Source organism: Fomitopsis serialis, assembly GCF_022376445.1.
Source record: "Fomitopsis serialis strain Sig1Antser10 chromosome Unknown B0H18scaffold_30, whole genome shotgun sequence".
In the NCBI taxonomy this organism is placed as follows: Eukaryota; Fungi; Basidiomycota; class Agaricomycetes; order Polyporales; family Fomitopsidaceae; genus Fomitopsis; species Fomitopsis serialis.
In genome coordinates this window covers 110,246-130,284 of record NW_025954990.1, presented here as the reverse complement: position 1 = coordinate 130,284, position 20,039 = coordinate 110,246, and the positions used below count along the sequence as shown (strand labels likewise).

Below are 20,039 nucleotides of genomic sequence, written 5' to 3'. Positions count from 1 at the left end.
GAGCCCGAGAATGTAAGCTTCCTTTTGCGTTTGTATTGTATGGACATGCAGCTGAGCAATTTGAAGAATAGGGCAGCCTAACGGGCCCAATCGGCCACTCAGTCTCCGAAGCCAGTCCAAACCTGTACTACCGGATTACATGCCGGATCTCTGACCTAACGTCTATTACCCGAAGCTGATCCGACGGATTAGATGCGACTGTCCTGTCACTCCTTATACTCGAACGCAATTCGAACGCCTGACCACCGGCAGCCCATTCGCCATGTTCGTCCCATATTCAATCAAATGGTGGTATCAGAGGGCTCCGGACTCAACCTCGGAGTCGTGATCCTCGTTCGCATCGAACGGCATAAATGGCTTCCTCCGGGTTTGGACCGTGGCGGTTTCCAAGGCCTCGCCGTCAGTGGCTGAGCATCGCTGCAAATCTGCTCCCACAACTCGGCAGCCGGGAACGGTTCGAAGCCAGGATATTCCGTGCGTTACGCACAGCTTCTGAGAAATAGAACGGGCTGATTCACGTTAGTCGTGCAGTTAGGAATCGCCTCGGTCGGTAGCACACCCGGTATACAGCCCGTCCGGCGGCCCTGTCCCCTCTTGACGGGATCTCGGAGCAGGGTCGTCTGAGTTCCATTGAACAGAGTGCGAAATTCTCGGACGGAAGACGCAGGCGCTGGATGGCACTGGTATGGTGATTCTTTCCCTTTTATCTCAACTGCCCTCCATCTTTCGCTGGCGTTGATTGTGCCTCATGGCCGCACCCTTGCTCAGGCCAGAGCTTGCTGTGTGAACACGGCCTGTGGCTGACACGCCCACACGCCCCTTGCCAGAAGCACCCGCTCCAGGCAACTGGCTGACCTTCTCTCGCGCTATTCTTCTTGCGGTACCGGGCGACTCGGCGTGGCCGCTATCTTCTGACGCTCGATGGTCAGCCATCCCAGTGTACGTAACACTGTTGGCTCTTGTTGGGCAACTCGCTAGCTCGCAGCGGCTAGCACTTTCCGTAGCGGCTATTGCCGCCGTCGCCTCATCCTGTGGCGGTCCGCGGACGTCGTGGTCCCGTTCAATACGACTCGGCCCATCAGCAGCGCCTACAAGACACTGGCAGCCGCCATGCAGCGATGACGAATGTCATACAAGATACCGGCTTGGCCGCCCACGCGTGACGAAGTATTAAACCCGCTCTTCTCCAGAATCGCCGTAGCCCTTTCCTGTCCACCACAATGTTCGCGTCCCGGCGCCATCACGCAGACTGGTGAGCGCTTCTGCGTCCGTAGACGAATATGACCTGTGCTGAATGACCAATGCGGTGGATGTGCACATACTAATAGCGCACGGAAGCAGCAGGAACTCCTGCACAAGCGCAGCACGCTTCCTCCGATCTACTCGGAACCACTCACAGACGGTGACCAAAAGATACTCTCGCTCTCGCTTTCGCAAGTCGTCTCTGAATGCAATGCGTATACCATCTCCCCTGAGGCGGTCTTGCACGCGTACGGAAAACGCGCTCTCCTCGCGCAGGACGCGACAAACTGCCTTGCTGACGTCATGATCGACGAGGCAGACCGCGACATACTCCTGCAGAAACCACTGTCCGGAGTTGTCATCAGCATCAAGGATTGTATCAATGTTGCGGGCCACGACACAACGCTTGGGTTTTCCTCCAGAACCGGCAGACCTGTAGAGACGTCTGCACCTTTGGTGAGGCTCCTACATGATGCTGGTGCACTGCTCCACGTGAAGACGACCGTACCCACCGGACTGCTCTCCTTTGAGACCGAGTCCGACGTCTTCGGCGCCACACTCAATCCCTACAACCCCGCGTTCTCCCCAGGCGGGTCGACGGGCGGCGGAGCTGCTCTCGTGGCGTACCAAGGCTCCATTATCGAGGTCGGGACAGACGTCGGCGGGAGCACACGGTTCCCTGCGGCCTACTGTGGTGTCTACTCCATGAAGAGCTCTGTTGGGCGTTTCCCGGCTGACGGGTGCGTACCATGCATGTCGGGCCAAGAAGCTTCTCCAACAGTGACATCGCCCGTCGCCCGGACGCTCGACGATTTGCGCGAGTTCTGGAAGCGAGTAGTGGAGATGCAGCCGTGGCTGTACGATCACACTGTACGTGCGTTTCTTGCCTCGTCACATGCACCCCGCGACCGGTGTTAGTAGTCGGAGCGAACTCGCTGACAAGTTTGTCTTTTCCCTTCCGCGTATCTCACGACGCACAGTGTGTCCCCCTCCCATGGCGCCCGGTCGATTTCATACTCAGTGGTCGAAAGCCGAAATGGGGCGTGATCTGGTCCGATGGTGGGCGTTGCGTTCCTGATTGACACCGACTTCACCCTCATCAGGTTCGTCTTGTTCAGGCATTATCCCTCCCTCGCCTGCGTGCCGGCGCGCGCTACAGGAGACTGTAGATTCACTCAAGCGAGTAGGGCATGAGGTCGTTGACTTGTACGTGGTTCATCTGTACTCCCGCATTCGGCAGTGACGTACCAGTCCGCCTAGCTCTCCTCCGCCCACGCTGGAAGGTCTCATAGCCGGTTACCAACTTCTCTTCGGCGATGGGGGTGAGTAATCGGCAGGTCGGTCTTCGGGGCAAGAGCTGCGATTTACGTTAGGACAGGTGTTGCGCTGCATGCTTCACGCCGCTCCGGGGAGACGATGAACGGTGCGCAACGCACCGTGCAGATGCTGCTCTCCCTTCCGCTCTGGGTCAAGAGATTCCTCGCATCCATGTACCGCCTCCTTTCGCGTCCGGAGGGTCGGAACGACGCCTGGGCGTCCCTCCTCGAAAGCTTCCACCCGAGGACCATCGCGGAGGAGCGCGAGCAGGTGGTCGCGCGGGAGGCATTCAAGGCAGCCTGGCACGAAGCATGGCAAGATCAGGGTGTCGACTTCGTTTTGATAGTCCCACACGCCATCCCCCCTGTGCCAAGAGGCGGCACCGGTACGGCAACGCTGGTGTCTGCGAGTTACTGTTTCTTGTTCAACATTGTAAGTGGCCATTCCAGAATCCAGGCGTTACTCATAGTCCACTAATACCCCGGAACGCAGCTTGACTACTGCGCCGGGGTCGTTCCGGTTACGTACGTCGACCAAACTCTGGACCGATTACCTGCAAACTTCAAACAGGGCAATGAGTATCAGAACATGAACGATATCGCACGCGGCGTGTACTCGCTCTACGACGCAAGCGCTATGCACGGACTGCCCGTCGCCGTTCAAGTTGTTGGGCAGAGACTCGAAGAGGAGAAGGTGCTCGCAGGGATGGCAGAGGTCGAGCGTGCACTTTGGGACGCAGGGCGCGGCTTTGTAGCCAGGAAATTCTGACAGTCGAGAGTGGTTTCCGGTGCGCTCCGATGAGTGGGTGGTATCTATTCTTGGCCGTGGTCTCCATGTTGGTGGAAGACGGTCGCTGGAGAAGTTATCTTATTACGTGTGCATTATAGTAGATCGGTCACAATTCCGGACAGTCACAGCGGATCCTTTTTCAGAACGCATTGCTCATGGTTTCGTCTGATTTTCTTGGTTATACTTACTACGATTGTTCAACTGGGTCCTCTTGTCATCTATAGCGTCTGTCCTAAGTATGTACAACGTCGCAGTTTTGTCAGACCGTGCTTTCTCTGCACTGTCTATATAAGATCAGTCTTCCCGTCTTTGAACAAATAATTAGCGTGCCGTTCGTGGAGAATTTTGCAAATAAGTCGATACTGTGTGTCTGGCGGGAGCGTTTGTCCCAACTAGACACCAGGCTAAAAATATAGCGATATACAAAACTGGCACGTACGGAACGTCCCACTATACAACCACTGTGCCCGATAGATACCACAAACCAAAATCAAGCCAAGGAACCAAAATAGAGTAGCGCTAGAATACAGTCCGCTGAACCAGTATTTGGTATCGTTATTCCACGAACCATGACGCCCACGTCTTCGGTGTGCTACGTCCCAACCGTTGAGTGACCACACAAACGCATGACGCGTGACAAAAAACCTATACTGCTCACCCCTCGAACGCGGGCTCCGTGCACAAAACCACCTCGATCCTGCTCTTCAGCCACTTGAGTACGTCCGGCCCAAGGGTCGCGCAGTCATGCAGCTCTAAATGGCGCAGGCGCGCGGGGCCAAGCCCAAGACCCGCCGCGGTGGCATTAGCCTGCATGTCGGGGTTGCGCGCCTCGACCATCTGCACGAGTTTGTGCACGCCGTCCGTGTGAGCGTGGCAACCGCGCAGCGCGAGCGTGGTCAAATTCGGGCAGACCCAGTGCTCCGCCTGCGCCTGCATGTGCGAGGGCACTTGTGCATCGTCGTCGGTGGCGCCGAGCGCAGTGAGCAGCGGCTCGAACGGCGCCCCGCCGACTTGGAGCGTGCGCAGGTGGTCGAGCTCGCTCAGGAAGTGCCACGTCGCGACGCCCGCACCGCCGCCGTAGTAAAACGAGCTCGACCCCGAGCAGAGCGTGTAGCTCAGGGAGAGTCGTGTGAGCGGCGGGTTGTTCGAGCGCGCGAGCAGCGCCGAGACGGTATCCTCGATCGGCTCGCGTGCGTCAATGTCCAGGACGAGCGCTTCTAGTGACGGCAGGACGAGGGCATCCGCGAGGCTCGACAGGAGATAGTGTCCACCGAGCGTCAGTGACTTGAGATCGCGTAGTACAGTCGGCGTGAGCGGGAGCACGGGCGGGTTTGGCGAGCTGAAGTGCAGCGAGAGCGACTCCAGCTGTGGATTTGCTGTGACCATGAACATCACGCGATCCAGAGCGGGGTGCATCGTCGGCAGCGTGCGGATAGAGAGCGAGCGCAAATTTCGCAGCATCGGCGACGACCACTTGAACGGGACGTTGTTCAGAGTCAGTGATGTGAGGTTGCCGATATCGACAGCCATGCTGGACGGCGCCGAGGGCAGCCACTTCCAGTCGCCGTAGAATGCTGGCTCTGCCGCTGACACTTCGAACTCCTCCAGCAGAGGCGCGTCACCTGCAACCTTGTCCATGAGCTACATCCGTTCGCCTGATACGTGCGACACTCGCCTTCGATAGCCCTGAGCGCGGCGACGGACGTGAACTGCTTCTCAAAGCGGAACACAAATCGCTGCCAGCGGTGCATCTGCTCGACCAGGTAGAAAAACGCGATGTGGCCCCAGTGCATGTTCTTCTTGTTCCGCTGGTGGTTCGACAGTTTCTCTCGCTCGCTCGAACCCGAGGCCGCTGCGGGCACAAGCGGAGGCATGCCCCAGAGATCGTCGTGTGCGTGTACCGTCGCTCCGCCGTGTCCATGCTGCACTATAGGGGCCGTGGCACCTAATGTTGGAGGCGGCTGGAAGAGTGTAATATTTGGTGGAGGTTGGATGATGTACGTCGCCGCACCGCCCAGCCCGCCTTGAGTTGGGGTAGGCGGTGGCGGTATCCAGCCCCAGTCCGACACAGAGTGCGCCGGAGGCGAGATGCGGCGCCGGGGTGGAGTTTCGCCCGGAGAAGAGGGGTGCGAACGGAGAAGTATCTCAATGTCCAGTGGGACTGTAGAGCCCGAGCGTTCCAGCCACAGCCGTACAGTATCCGCGGATGTTGACTGTGTTGTAACAAGACGGATCTGGCAACGGAGACTGTCAGTTGCGCTAGATCCAAATAGGTTGAAGATAGGAGGTATAACGAGCATGGGCGCCATTCCCTTCGACTCGGCTTTTCCGTGTTCGATTCGCTCGACAAGTGATTTCGTCGGCCGTGGAGAGCTCTCGTCGTGTGTCATAGAAGATATAAGAGGAAAGGCGCAGCCGTGATTTCTCGGCACACACGAATGTCATGCCTGGCGCTATTCGAGCGAGGACGCTAAGTTTACAACCCCTGCATGGGTGGTACGCCTCGCTCACTCGAACAGAACGCGATTTTGAGTAGCAAATCCAGACAAGAGCAGGATGTGCGTCCAAACATCTGCTATTATCCGGATATGCAAGCCTTCCGGACAGAGACAGCGTTGATAACAACCCCCAGAGTTGCGCCCGCGTTTGCACTTGGCAATTGAAGGGCCACTTCTCCCGGATTGCCTGGTGACGCCTGTATATTGGCAAGACCAGCTCCCAGGACCCGACGAGCTGACCCGTCTCGAGATCTCTCCTCTCTACATGTCGTCAGGGTCCCTTTCATGGGCCAGGAAGACCGGATGTCAACACTGAAATCGAGCATCTCTTCCCGCGCTAGCGGGCATGTCATACAAGAGAATTCGCTCACCTTGGACCACATCATCGGCATGGACAGCACCTGCCTCCGCCACAGCACGGATACCGCGGACAGGACCCATGCGCAGCACGGGTACTCGTCGAAGTTCAGCAGGAAGATGTACCGCAGCAGTTCGTGCGGCAGACGGCGGATCGGAGCCACATACGCGAGCGTGTGTGCAACGTGCTCCTGAAGCTCGTCGCGCTCCTTCTCCAGCTCACGGATCGCGCTCTGCGCAATCGCAACTGTGCGCGCGAGCTCTTCCTCGGCTGCGCAGATTCGGTCGGACAGCGCCTGGACAGACTGCTGCTGCGCCGTGAGCTCACGGCGAGCCTCAGCGAGGCTTGCCCGCGTCGGCGGCTCAGGGTGAGGTGAACTAGCAAAGTAGGGTGCCATGGGATGGTGAGAGGGGAGGACAAGATGAGTTCAGGCTCTGGACCTTCGCGTGGACCGAGCGCTGAGGCACATGATGAGCGATCTCAGATTCAATTCTGCGACAACGCCCGTCCTTAACGCCGTACGTTGTGGTTTGATGTTGGTTTCATACGTAAGGGACGTACTGGGTTTGCGCTCCGGCTGTGCTGAGGCTGTCATAGCCAATACAAACGGACTGCGGCCAGCCTCGCGAGTCGCTACACAGACAGGGGTAAGTACATGATAGTGTGGTGACTGACGAGAACGGAAGGGAAATTGAGCCTGTCTGACAACCCCGGAACGCCTCATCGGAATGAATATTGGAATGAGTTGCGTCGTGCTTATGTATGGGAAAGCTAACGTACCACACACGAATAGCGACACTGAGAGCCCAGGGCCGATTCTCCCGAGGGCCGCTGCGGCTAGCTTACTCAGCACTGGATACCATGAGATCATTGATTCTACGAGCACTCATGATCTATATGAATCGTTACAACTCGTAGGCAAGTCATACGTGAACAAATTGCACGATTGATGCTCCCAAGTCCGAGTCAACCACTGGCCACCACGTATTACTGTTTATATACATACATCGCTTCGGCATTTGCCGTGACGACCGTCGAACCCACGTGCTCCTGTGCAGTAACCAAGAACTTCTGTAACTCGAAGTCCTTCAAGTTGCGATTGTTCATATGTTACATCTAACCCACATTACCACTGACGATGCTGGACCTTGATTCCACGAGCATTTCTCAAAGACGCTACCCAGCATTCACTAGTAGTACGCTTTAAGTCACCGATGTTTTCGGAATATTCCCTCACAGCTGCCTTTATGTAACTGCGCTTTCGATGCTCAAAGGGACTATTGCGGACAGCTTCTGACTGAGAATGATGTCGACATTCCTTGCCATTAGCTGCGGTCCGGCGCGGGCCCGAGTAAGTACAGGCAGTGCCCGGGTCACTTGGTAGTAGATGCAGTGAGAAGGCTCTGACAGGGTCTTTTCCAAAAATTGCGCTACAGTACGGTGCATGGCATTTGAATCCTGGATATGTCACGCACTGGCAGGGGAGTGTCAGACGACAGATCCACATAACATCCCTGAGCCCTCGGGCTTCGTAACAAGCAGAAAATCACATCTGTGAGACCCTCTCGTGGGGCCCATAGCCCAACCTCCTGTAGTAGAGGGACGAGCAGAAGATGTCGCACATCGTTGAGCGGCCAATCGTAGTATTGACAGTGAATTATTCCACTTTTCGGTTGTTGCTCACGCGCGGCACTGAAGTGGTGGCGCTCTGGTCGCATTACACGGAGAAGACACGACACCGGGAGATTAAGCCGCGGGGATGGGCTTGATCAAATATTTGAGTGAGAATTTGAGCGACAACGGCTCCGGGTCACCTGTCAAGCCGAAATGGTGGTACTCGATGGACAATCCTGTCTTGTAAGCATGTCATCACTCTCCAAGGGCCGTGTCTGTCTCCTGACGATATACGCGCAGTGAGTAGCATGTTGCGGGCGTGGAGGTACCGCGACTAGCAACCACTTATTGGTTGAGGCATGGACTTCCCCAGTGCTCCTGCAGCTCATTCTCAACTTGTCTTCATCGCTGCCGTGCTTTCGAGTCGAGTCTGTATTTGTGTCCTACAATTGAGTCGTTGACCATCGAAAACCACGCACTAGGGAGCACTGCAACTGAATGACACTGTCTAATCTCTATGTCCAAGCTCGTCAATATCTCGCAGCTGGCGCACGCACGGAGGAGTTGCCACTACAAGTGTAACAAGCAAAATCAAAAGTTATCGAGAACACCAACGAGAGCGGGTAGAACGAGAGGCGACGGTATGCGGACCCGGCGGCATTCCACCTCGGAGGTCACCAGTGCCATATCATCATTGCATAACTGAATCTACATCGTCAAGTACCAGGTCGTGGCCACCAACATTACAGACGAGAGTTTCTGTCACATCTCGCAACTGTCCCAAATGCGTCCGCAGATTTGGTGGTTCCTCCGGAAATAGGAGTGCGAGATGCTCCAGGCATTTCTCCAAGGCGGCTTGGCGGTTACATAGGGTAGTCACAATGTCCTTGATGACCGCTTTCGATTTGTTGAGCGCCTCCTGCTCCTGTGCAGTATACTCGAACTTGATCCGCTTGAGCATTGGCCATGGCATTGGCTCGTTGAATTTCCTCAGGTGTGCGCTTGATAGACCAATTTCGGACAGAAGATCAATGAAGAAGTCCGGAGTCGGTCCACTGGCGTGAAGTTCTTCGAGATACGGAAATGCATCGCAGTACAAGTTCTCCCAACTATCCCAGAGTGGAATATAATCTTGTCCCGTGTCGTAATAAGTTGAAATAACCATCTCCTTCAACACGCACGTGCAGCACGGTCAGCGACCGAGGGAAAACTGTGCCCAGCTCAGACATGATTTGTCTTCGAGCAGATCTGAGGTTTAAGAGATCTGACGAATTACAAGAAAAGGTGATAGTCGTGTTGCCGGCCCTACAAGGGTTTTCCAGCGTGGACGCCTTTACACGCAAGGAGCAGTAGCAGATCTCAAGGCAGACGGCTTGTACCGCAGAGAATGCCGGCGACATTGTATTGTCCTTCGGAACGATGTCTGCGATGAGGATTCCGTGATGCATGTCTGCATCCTCGTCTTCTTCTCCCGGGGCGTCCAAGTACGTGTCAAACTTGATTTCTGCTATGCGCGGAAGGGCCAGATGGGCCAGAAGGAATGACATACTAGCATGTCTGCCGTAGTGAAGGAACGCAAAGCTCTTGAGGTGTTGAAATTCGATGGTAGGCCTGATCCGGGTATTGGTAGGGATCACCATGGAGTCGATGTCGAGGGAATCAATGGTGAGACGCTCTAGAGCGGAACAGCTCCTGAGTAACGTGAACAGCTCGTCCCACGTGTCGCACGGCAAGTTGTCCAACGTCAGCGATGTCAGGGAACGCACATCAATGATGCTCGCCTTGGAGCTGAGCTCGGAGTCGCAGAGAGCCAGGGAACGCAGCGACGGGAAGTCGTCGCCACGTATGATAATAGTGGAGGGGTGATGGCGTACGCAATAGTCGTCATGAAGGGTAAGAAACGACAATCGTTCCATGCGATGCTTGATGTACGGCTGGAAGCCGTATGTCTTCAGATGTGTGACTCGATCGAGGTGGGGGGAGAGCATGTTCAGGAGGGCGTCCTGAAAATCCTCGGGGCATTTCGCCCGCGTGTCAAGGGAAAGACCAGCCCTGCGTGATCGGCGCAAGTACGTCTCGACGAGTGGAAGTGTCATGCCCCGCGCAATCTTCGTCCACAAGCGTGGAGAAGAGACTGCGACATGATACCAATGTCGGCAGATCAGCAGTACAGTGACGAACGACCAGTTGAGAGGACAGTCGATTCGCAAGAATTGCAGGATCTCCGTGAACAACTCAGGCGGTAACCGGTTGATCGGCACGGTTGAGTTAACGAGAACGCTGATTTTTACCAGCCAGTTCCGCATGGCCGAAGGGTCTTGAGGGGGTAGGCGCACAAGTACATCAGCAGGAAGGGGCGAGGGCGTGCGCAATCGATCCAACTCGCGACCGGATGCCATTGTAATTTGTGATGGCACTTCCTGCGAAACATGTATGAGTTGTGTTCCCGCGATGGCTGACTGCTCGTCACCCACAAGCTAGCGTTCGACGGTTCCACTTGCTATTTGGCGCCAATAGCAAGGCTGCGTCCTAAGTTGGTTGAGATTGAACGTCACGGTGCGGAACCTGAATGACTGCTGGACGGTACCAATAAAGACCGTGAGCTAATTCTGTATGTGCCCTGAGATCGCGATCCCTATACGTACGCCAAACTTCAAGTTGTCAGTGCGGCTACAACGGTACTTGGTACGTTGACAAGAGCGGTCAATAATTTGGAGGCGGGTCTGCGACGGTCGCCGCCCCGCGGTCTGGGCCCATGGGCAGGCGCCTTCATGGATCATCACGTGGTCCATCCATTCCTATTGATGGAATCTCAGATCTCAGATCTTAGTGTTACAACGCAAGTACATAAGTACTATGTAGCCAGTCGGAGTGATTAATGATTCGCCTTCGCGAACTCTTGTTGACGTGCTTTCCAGGTTTATCTCGCAACTAATAGCTTGCTGGCGTAAAGATTCACTACGTATGCAACCAAGAAATAGTGTCTAGGTAAGTACAGGATTCGTCAGCAATACACTGGCATTCGCCAAACTACAGAACAGTGAATGCATGCGTACGGAGGCATTATCATACACGCGCGACGGACAAGACTATAAGTTATCGAGAGCGCATCTGAGCGAACAGGACCCGACCATGTCCAAGAGAAATCGTAAAATAATCGTAAAATATGCACAGGTTCACAAAGGATGTGGTACGCGCACCACATGAATACTTCGTTCACTGCCGGAGGGGCACCTTCACATCCTCGTACCCCTCGCCTGTCCACCGCCGTTCGAGACCTACGCGGCCGGTGCCGTCACCACTGACGTGCAGCCATGCCTCCAGTCGCCGGCCAAGCTCACCCCCGCGCCCGCCGCAGAAGTCGCCCGTCTCCTTGAGCAGCTTCTCCTTCTCCTTCTCGCATTGCACCACCTTCTTCGCCATCGGCACCTTCACCGCGCCCTTCCCGCCCGCCTTCCCGGTTGCGCTCGTCTCGACCTTCGCGCTGCCCTCCGCCTTGCGCTCCCCGTCGCTCGACGCCGCGTCCACCAGCGTCGGGCTCCCGCTGTCGTCGCTCCCTCCCTCCGCCTCCCCTTCCCCGTATACCTCCACGGGTACCGCCTCAGGCGTGTGCACCCCACTCTGCCCGCACTCCCAGCTCTTGAACCACTCCTCCTCTTCCTCCTCCGGGCCCAGGATGCTGTCCACCAGGCCCTCCTCCCACCCATCCCACTCGATGCACCGGTGCGCCATCCGCAGCCGCGCACCCGTCGCCTCATGGTGCAGCCACTCCTCCGCCGCGTGCACGATATCGACAGGCGTCGGATGCCCATCTGCGAACGACGGAATGACAATCGGGAGCGCGGACGATGCAGGACGCGAGGCGAGACGCTCGACCATCGCGCGGAAGAGCTTGGACGTGAACGGCGAGGACTGTAGGAACGTCGGCACGTGTGCGCACGCCCAGAGCGGCCGCGTCGTCGTCGACTCCCAGTCGATGATGCACGTCTACAATAGCGGTTAGCAACAAGACATCCGACGACAGGCGGGTACGTACGATCTTGGCGTGATCACGCTCGTCCACGAAGACGTTCTCCAGACTCAGATCATGGCAGTCCAGACCGAACTCCTCTACGCCGCCGCCGCCGCCACCGCCGTCGCCCTCCTGCTTCTCACTCCCGGGCACAGGCACCCTCAGCCTCTCCATCATCCGCACCACCCGCTCCATCTCCCTTCTCACCTTCTCCTCCCGTTCCTTCAGATGCGCGACCAAGAACGTCGACCTCTGCATCCTCCTGTAATCCCGATACATACTGTCCCCCGGGCCCTCCCACTCGTCCTCGCTCTCGTCCCAGTCCCATTCTTCGCTCGTGTCGCTCTCATCTCCAGGCAACGCCTCGACGTGGTGGTGCCGGCTCGCGTCCACCTCGCCAGGGTCGAGATGCAGCCGGTGCGGCGCCGCCTTGCCATCGTTCTCGCGCCGTACACCCACGACCTCGCGCGCCGCACACGCCTTCAAGTACGAGTCCGTCGTCGCCCACGGTCCGCGGTCCATTTCGGACGGGTGTGCGAGCTCGCCCCGGTGCGAGCCGAAGAATGGCCAGGAGACGATCGGCCCAACGTGGAACTGCGAGCGCGTCGACGTCGATGCATCCGATGGCGTCGCGGTCGCGGTAGACCCGGCGGTCGACAGCGGCGCCCGCGTGATGGCAGGCTGGTAGAACGCCACTGTCGGCGTCGGCGCGGCGGACGAGAAGCACGTTGGGACGGCCGTGGCAGGGCCAGCGTCGGGGTCAGGTCCGGAGTACAGCGAGCCGATTCCGGGGAAGCGGTGAGCGAAGAGTGGGATGATGAGGGCGACGACGTTCTCCATCAACACCACGAGCTGTTCGTGCGATAGAGAATGAAACACCTTGGACAATGGGACGCCGGGTGCCTGCGAGGCATTCAGCTGCATGGTCATGAGAGTGCAGAGCTTGAGCGCACCTTAGACATAATGATGTACTCGCCTCCAAGGCGATTGTATGGATTTGCGTCGTAGTGGTAGACATCCGGTACCGGCACGCTCGTGCGCTCACGCAAGTATTGCATTGTCGCAATTTCCGACTCGGTCTTGAGCCGCGGCATGAAGCGGCGGGCGACGCGCGCGATGACCTCCTTTCCGCTCGCAAGTGTAATCGAGTACGCCTACGGATACAACATGTTGGTAAGCTTGCATCCAACAGTGCACTTCGGTTTACAGGGAAGGAAAGATATGGAAGGCTCCCCTGCAATAAATGAGGAAGCCGGACAGGGTTTGGCAGTCGCGGACTGTCTTAGACGATCTCGTCCACGCAACACAACATGAAGGCATAGTGAGAACATTGGATGCCACAGCCGCCTTCAAAGCGTCGCATCCCTGACCTGGAATCGCACATAGTCCTTGCTTTCATGACGTATCAATCTACCTCGGACTACACCCTGCCGGTTCGAGGGTATGCAGAATGAGCTATGTGGCAGAGGTCAAACAGCAATCCACCAAGGTAGATGTTGACAGGCCTGACCCATGCCGAGGAATTCTGGAGACCACGATGTGTGCGCAACCAGGACTCGGCCTCTGTATCCTGGTGAAGCTCATAGCAGCCATCGCTGCCGGCAGAGACCGAAGGAAAGGTCATAGAAACATGCAGTCCATACTATTGTCCACTACGATCGACTCGCTGGTGCATTCAGTAGCCAGTGAAGATACACCGTGCGGTCGTGAGTCAAGGGACGGCGGCCGTGGCAATCACTCCGTTCGCCTCCCCGTCCCCAGCAATGGCATCGTTCCCACAACCATCTCGGCACCGCTCACGTCTATTCCAGAGTGAGAGTGATTTAGAGACGCAGTGGGCACGCGCATATGATAGGCACGGGAACGCCAAAGTGTCACGATAAATATGCATTACACTCTCCACTCCGGTCCCGGACGTGCGCAGCTCTCCGAAGATACCCTTCCGCCGTCCCGTCCTCATGCGGCATCGACATGAGGCCAAGCATCCACCGTCTGCCACCTGCCCGTACCACCTCGATAACGACTTGAGCACAGCCACTTACCTTGTGGAAAGTGCCCGCGCCAAGGAACTTGATCCTCACGACATTCTCACCCATCTTCTCGTGAACAATGTCCTTCAAGAGCTTGCGGTCGACCTGGAATGGCGGGGCCCCATGCACTGCGGCGTCGGCTCTCGCCTCCGCTTTGCGGTCGGCGTGCTCGATGTCCCAGTCCCATACGAAAGGCGGTCTGGCGCAGAGGTCGTCAGCCATCCTGCGGTGGGTGGCTGCGGAGATATCTGGGGATAGCGAGGCGAGCTCGCTGTGTAACATGGTGGTGAACGCTGTCTCTAATGTCGGACTAGGTGCCTCTGGAGTCGTAGATGCTGATATGGATGCGCTGGACAGTCTAGGAGACGAAACGGAGCTGAAGCTCGCACACGAGCTGGACGTCGAGGATGAACCGGCTGAAGAGGTGGGTGAACAGCGCGAAAGAAGGTCGTAGAGCCTGAGGAAAAGGCGCAGCAATGAGAATATAAGCCAAGCGACGCGGTTCAGGGTTGATGAGATGGGCGTACGAAAGCTTCCTTGGCCGTTGGCTGCCGTTCGCGTTGCAAGCGAACGCGAGCGGGTGGCTGAAGACGCCGCCACCCTTGCCACATTCGTCATGTGATACCGATACTTCCGCCATTGCGAACGTGCGATGTTGGAGGAACTTGCGGCGATGTTGTGGCGTGCAGTACGCGGCCGCGTATCTTACTCTCATATATACCTCCGTACTTCTACTGTTCGAGACTCAGTAAGTACGACAGCTCGACTCGCCCGCATTGTCGCCGCACCGCGCTCGCCATTCTGTTGTCGGCCGAATCAAGCTTAGGCGCCTGGCAAAGAAGCCATCAGATCTTATCCCAAGATCCGGATCTTGATCGCGGAGCGCCCATTCCCCCGTTTGCATTGCGCGCATCCGTATTGGGTAGTTCCCGCCACAACGCCCTCGCTTGGTTGGCTTGGACATCACAGCGGGCGGCGCGAGCCAACTCCAGTCAAACATCCCCGCGCTGCCCCGCAGCGACTGGGTAGAGCTCGGCCAGCCTAGGGCAGTGGGGAAGCTGTAGCTGACGCTCTAGCGGACGTGATAGGCCGATAAGCACGCCATTTCGAGTTCATTTCCAACGTTCTGAGTGACCCCAGGTGAGATCCGGCCGTTTTCCGTCTTGCACACTAATCCTGTTCGCGACCCGTTCAGTCGTCCTGCTGATCATCGTCGCATTCTCGACGTGGTAGGTGAAGCGGTCAATGTACCGCAGATCGCTTAAATGAACGACGCGCGGAGACAGAACACTGAGCAGCCTTCCGAACACCCGACGACTCGGAGAGCGATGTGTTCAAATCAACTCTATTTGTAGCGGCAGTATGTTGATTGTCAATGTCCGTAAGTTCGCCGAGTTTCTTGGAAGACTTTGACGCGTGCCAGCTCCCACCGCTTCTTCGACAGTTGCGCCACGATATAGGTCTTCAGAATACTCCTACAGATCCGGTAGCTATGCATGCCGGATATAAAGCGGATTCACTCATGCTTCGTTATTACGGTGCCTTATAACCGCACCGCTCCGTGCTTCCGTCGCGGTGATAGCTGTGTACGAGGCCTTTCGGGTCGTACATTGATTAAAGGCGTAGTCCCCGCCTTCTCCTCCGCATTGTCATTGAAATTTGACACGATTATCTAACAGGACGCTTGACTGACCCGGGGTCATGTCATGGGGCACCACCTATGTGTTGTTGCTAAGCAGACGTTCGCGAGCTTCTCGGAGCAGCTCCCGAGGGATTGCCCGAGAGTGAAATTTATACGGGTCTGTCCACAGGTGCCAAAGTGTCCTCTCGTCATTGACAATCAGAAACTAGATCTATTCGCAGGCTTCGTGAAAATACAGCTCATCGATCGCTATGCTCCGAGCATGCACAGTGGCCTGTAAACCAGAGAAGAAAGTCCTGCGCCGATGTGTGCGGGAACAACAAGGCTCCATTCAACAGAGTCGAAGGCCGTTCACGCGACTATGCTGCTGAGTCGATGTTATTTTACCCCGTACTCCTTATCATTTTAGCGCTTTGCAGACATGTTTCAATCCTTGCGATGACGACGCGGGCTCTACTATGTTACACGTTGGCGCGAGCTCATCCGAGTTCTCAACCTACTTGACGCGAAATGACGAGACTTTCCATCGCCCAGACTGGAGCTTAGGCTGTCTGTAAGGTACCATATTGAGTGAGGACCGAACAGCAAAATCTCAGAGCCCCCTCACTTGCCCAGGCACTGCCTGTAACTGGGCCTGCGCCGGACCATACAGTTTTGATTGTTGCTCGTTGCCCCACTGATTGCTGTAGAGAGTTAAGGGGGGCGTTACGAGCGGAGCTCCAGCTTCAGGCTGTGACGTTGGACTCTCATCGGGTCGTACATTGCAGATAAGTACATTACTGGTCCACCGTCCTTCACAGGACCGACAATGTGAGCATTACTGAAGATGTCAACGAGTTCAATCACTCATGTGCTCTTCTCGCTCGTACCTCTGCTATAGTACTAGCTGTCTCCATACAGAGAGACACGTGCCAGTGGCCACTTGGACAAAGCCTCAGGTCTCGACGCTGGTAAGCAACCTTGTCGTCGGGCTAAAGACTACACGGCTCTGAGCTACCAGAAATTGCCAAGCACTAGAAGACATTCCATTGACAGGCGGCGAAGACGAAGTCAAAGCGTAGCCACTGACCCAAAGCAATATCCAAACAAAGACGACGTTTGAAAGGCAACCGGCGCCTATGCGGTGGCAACCGTCGCTAGTGTTCATCCAATAAATAGAACGTAGGTGGTTCAAGTTCAAGTGCCACCCCGACCTCTCCCAAGCTCCTAACAGAAGTGCTGCTTACCATTGTGGTCGCACCGACAACCCGAAGTTTGATTTTACGGTATGTGCACAACGCCCATTTTTAGTACCAGTCAGTCATGCTCACAGCCTTCATCCGATCATGTAGTATAGCAGCAGTCGATTGTGGTTCAGAGCACACGCAGCCTCAATAACGCAAGTGGCTCAAAGCAGACTGGAATCGTAAGTCAGCAGTCAGCTATGGCATGCACTGAGCGACTCACATACATCTTCATAGGAGGTGCGATGACATCTGAGTCGGATAGACTACGGACGCCCTCTCCCCTTCCTGCTGATGTAATTGTGCGCCTCCACCCTCAAGACCCTTCGGATATGCGGAAATGGCTGGTCAAAATCAGTGTTTTCGTCAACTCGACCGTACCCGTCAACCGGTTGCCGCCTGAATTGCTCACGGAGATCCTGCAAATCTTACGACCCGACTGTCCTCGCGACTGGTCGTTCGTCACCGTACTGCTGATCTGCCGACATTGGTATCATGTCGCAGTCTCCTCTCCACGCCTGTGGACGAAGATTGCGCTCGGCATGCCACTTCCACTCGTCGAGACGTACTTGCGCCGATCACGCAGGGCTGGTCTTTCACTTGACACGCGGGCGAAATGCCCCGAGGATTCTCAGGACGCCCTGCTGAACATGCTCTCCCCCCATTTCGATCGAGTCACCCATTTGGAGACATACAGCTCCCAGCCATACATCAAGCATCACATGAAGCGACTGTCATTTCTCTCCCTTCATCACGACTTTTCCGTGCACCAATCCTCCTCGACTATCATCGTACATGGCGACGATTTTCCATCGCTTGGGTCCCTGTCTCTCGGCGACTTCGAACTGAAGGCGAACATTGTCGATGTGCATTGCTTGACATCGCTCACGTTGGACAACATGTTGTGTGACACCTGGGACGAACTGTTCAACTTACTCAGGAGCTCTCCAGCTCTAGAGCATCTCACGTTTGGTGGCCTTGACATTGACGCCATGACGTTTCCTACCGACACCAGGATTCGGCCTATCCTCAAATTTCAACACCTCAAGAGCTTTAAATTTCTTCACTATGGTGGACATGCGGCTATGTCGTTTCTTCTGGCACATCTGGCCCTTCCGCGCACTGCAAAAATCAAGATTGATACATATCTGGACGCCAGGGGCCAAGCTGTCCATGAAGACGAGAATGCAGACTTGCATCACGGGATCCTCGTCGCAGACATCGTTCCGAAGGACAACATACCGTTTCCGGCACTCTCTGCGGTACAAGCCTTACGCGTTGAGTTCGGCTACTACTCCTTCGATATAAAGGCTTTGACGCTGGAAGACTCCGAGCCTTGTAGAGCCGATACCACGACTATCACCTTTTCATGTTATTTGGCGGATCTGTTCAACCTTAGATCTATTCAAAGACAGATCATGCCTGAGTTGGGCAAAGTATTCCCTCAGTCGCTGACCGCCCTGCACGTGTATGTTGAAGAAGGATGTTGTTACGACACACGACAACATTCTATTGAACTCTATGAGAGTTGGGAAAGCTTGTACTACGAAGCATTTCCGTACCTCGAAGAATTCCACGCAAGTGGACCGACTCCGGACTTCTTCACCGACTTTCTGTTCGACATTGGTCCATCAAGCGCGCAACTGAGGGAGTTCGATTCACTGCCATGGCCGATGCTCAAGCGGATCAAGTTCGAGTATATTGCAAAGGAGCAGGAGGAGCTCGACAAATCGGAAGCGGTCATCAAGGACATTGTGACCTCCATATGTAACCGCCAAGCCGCCTTGGAGGAACGCCTGGAGCATCTCGCCCTCATATTTCCGGAGGAACCGCCAAATCTGCGGGCGCATTTGGGGCAGTTGCGAGGTGTAACAAAAACCCTCGTCTGTAACGTTGGCGGCCACGACCTGGCACTTGACGAGGGAGAATCAGTTACACAGTGAAGGCCTCCGAGATACTAGTAGAACGCTGCCGTGTCCGCATACCGTCGCCTCTCGTTCCACTCGTACTCATTGGAGTTCTCAATAACTTTTGATTCTGCTTGTTAAACTTGTATTACAACTCCTCCGTACGCATGCATCACTGCTTTGTAGTTTGGCGTATGCCAGTGTAATATTGACGAACTTGTACGTAGAGTTTAGACCCCATTGCTTGGTTGAAGTCCTCCCTGAGCCCTGGTGCGGTTTCGATGAACGGCAACTCAATAATCATGAGGCACAATGACAGACTCGCCTCGAAAGCACGGCAGCGACGAAGACAAGTTGAACATGAGTGGTACGGGCACTGGGGAAGTCCATGCCTCGACTAACAACTGGTTGCTAGTCGTGGTACCTCCACGCCCGCAACATACTACTCACTGTGCGTAGATCGTCAGAAGACAGATACAGGGGAGAGTGATGACACGCCTACAAGACAGGATTGTCCATCGAGTACCACCATTTCGGCTTGACAGGTGACCCGGGGCCATCGTTGCTCAAATTTTCACTCAACTACTTGATCAGTTGCTTCAAACCCACCGCTGCCTGCCGCTTAATCTCCCGGCGTCGCGTCTTCTCCGTGTAATTCGACCAGAGCGCCACCACTTCATTGTTGCTTTGTGAGACAACGGGTACCTCCTCCAGGTCGATCTTGTACCGCGTCTGGAGCTGTTGGGGGAAGTCAAACCACGACCAAGATCGCAGGACCTTCTTGTAGTTGGCATCCTGAAGTTGCTCGTCTGTTACATCGCCGTAACGAAACCATTCCTGGCCGCCTATGAACTCGCGATTATACTCCGGGACCCACGCGACGGTTTGTGTTCGCCGTAAATAGTTCAGCGGCGTGTCGAGACCGCTCTCCCAGCCAAAGTATAGCTTGAATGGTCTGCGATATGGTCCTGGTACCAGGGTCTCTGGAAGCTTCTTCATCGGCCGATATCTATCGACTATACGCTGCACTCTCTTCACGGAAATTCGGGTAACGATTAATATTATACTGAAGCTGCAGAAACCATTCACTCACTGCCGACGGCACGAGGCCCGAGTGTTCTACCTGCATTTCTGCAGGGTGCTCTGGCTCACTTGCATCCAACTGCAGCTCGGTCATAGCTGAGGCAATGCCAGTAACGTTGTTGTCGTCCGAGTCGAGTTCGACACTGTTTAGTGTGCTGTTCATGATTGCCGCCATGGCTTGTCGTCAACTTTGTAAATCGTGATAGATGCCGGGCGAGTACGTGTTATATTTCAGAATATTAGTAGGAGTGAGGTATACGTAGCTCACGGTGAGTATTTGAGTAGCCTGAGGACAATATTCCGGGCCACTGCCGCGCTGGCTGA

General features: G+C 55.7%; 6 protein-coding genes across 6 annotated transcripts; 2 read left to right on the top strand and 4 right to left on the bottom strand.

The window, feature by feature from the left end:
• Positions 1-1,220: 1,220 nt before the first annotated feature.
• On the top strand, positions 1,221-3,327 carry B0H18DRAFT_1084940 (amidase signature enzyme; the record flags this gene model as incomplete). Its single annotated transcript, XM_048031853.1, has 7 exons — positions 1,221-1,252; positions 1,329-2,112; positions 2,223-2,301; positions 2,361-2,448; positions 2,503-2,564; positions 2,621-2,991; positions 3,052-3,327. 7 exons carry the CDS (start codon positions 1,221-1,223, stop codon positions 3,325-3,327), a joined length of 1,692 nt encoding a protein of 563 aa, XP_047893784.1.
• A 675-nt stretch (positions 3,328-4,002) lies between these two features.
• On the bottom strand, positions 4,003-6,601 carry B0H18DRAFT_876235 (uncharacterized protein; the record flags this gene model as incomplete). Its single annotated transcript, XM_048040478.1, has 3 exons — positions 4,003-4,970; positions 5,018-5,582; positions 6,218-6,601. The coding sequence occupies 3 exons, from the start codon at positions 6,599-6,601 to the stop codon at positions 4,003-4,005; spliced, it is 1,917 nt and encodes a 638-aa protein (XP_047893783.1).
• A 1,349-nt stretch (positions 6,602-7,950) lies between these two features.
• On the bottom strand, positions 7,951-10,217 carry B0H18DRAFT_1118784 (uncharacterized protein; the record flags this gene model as incomplete). Its single annotated transcript, XM_048033845.1, has 3 exons — positions 7,951-8,058; positions 8,543-8,986; positions 9,156-10,217. 3 exons carry the CDS (start codon positions 10,215-10,217, stop codon positions 7,951-7,953), a joined length of 1,614 nt encoding a protein of 537 aa, XP_047893782.1.
• A 533-nt stretch (positions 10,218-10,750) lies between these two features.
• Positions 10,751-14,561, bottom strand: B0H18DRAFT_1005216 (uncharacterized protein). Its single transcript, XM_048028549.1, has 5 exons — positions 14,176-14,561; positions 13,873-14,123; positions 12,784-12,984; positions 11,855-12,733; positions 10,751-11,805 (listed from the first exon to the last, which is right to left on the bottom strand). Exons 2-5 carry the CDS (start codon positions 14,080-14,082, stop codon positions 11,035-11,037), a joined length of 2,061 nt encoding a protein of 686 aa, XP_047893781.1. The 5' UTR covers positions 14,083-14,123; positions 14,176-14,561; the 3' UTR covers positions 10,751-11,034.
• A 2,364-nt stretch (positions 14,562-16,925) lies between these two features.
• Positions 16,926-18,668, top strand: B0H18DRAFT_1118782 (uncharacterized protein; the record flags this gene model as incomplete). The annotated part of the gene is made up of 1 exon (XM_048033844.1): positions 16,926-18,668. The coding sequence occupies one exon, from the start codon at positions 16,926-16,928 to the stop codon at positions 18,666-18,668; it is 1,743 nt and encodes a 580-aa protein (XP_047893780.1).
• Positions 18,669-19,214: 546 nt separating this feature from the next.
• Positions 19,215-19,890, bottom strand: B0H18DRAFT_1118781 (uncharacterized protein; the record flags this gene model as incomplete). Its single annotated transcript, XM_048033843.1, has 2 exons — positions 19,215-19,664; positions 19,726-19,890. 2 exons carry the CDS (start codon positions 19,888-19,890, stop codon positions 19,215-19,217), a joined length of 615 nt encoding a protein of 204 aa, XP_047893779.1.
• Positions 19,891-20,039: the final 149 nt, after the last annotated feature.

What these genes read in the sequence shown, in the direction of transcription:
- B0H18DRAFT_1005216 (XM_048028549.1), bottom strand. Translation starts at nt 14,082, where the DNA reads ATGGCTGACGACCTCTGCGCCAGACCGCCTTTCGTATGGGACTGGGAC. An exon ending in GCGCGGGCACTTTCCACAAG is followed by an intron (nt 12,985 to 13,872) that starts GTAAGTGGCTGT and finishes TTGTATCCGTAG; the next exon opens with GCGTACTCGATTACACTTGC. An exon ending in AGCGTGATCACGCCAAGATC is followed by an intron (nt 11,806 to 11,854) that starts GTACGTACCCGC and finishes CCGCTATTGTAG; the next exon opens with ACGTGCATCATCGACTGGGA.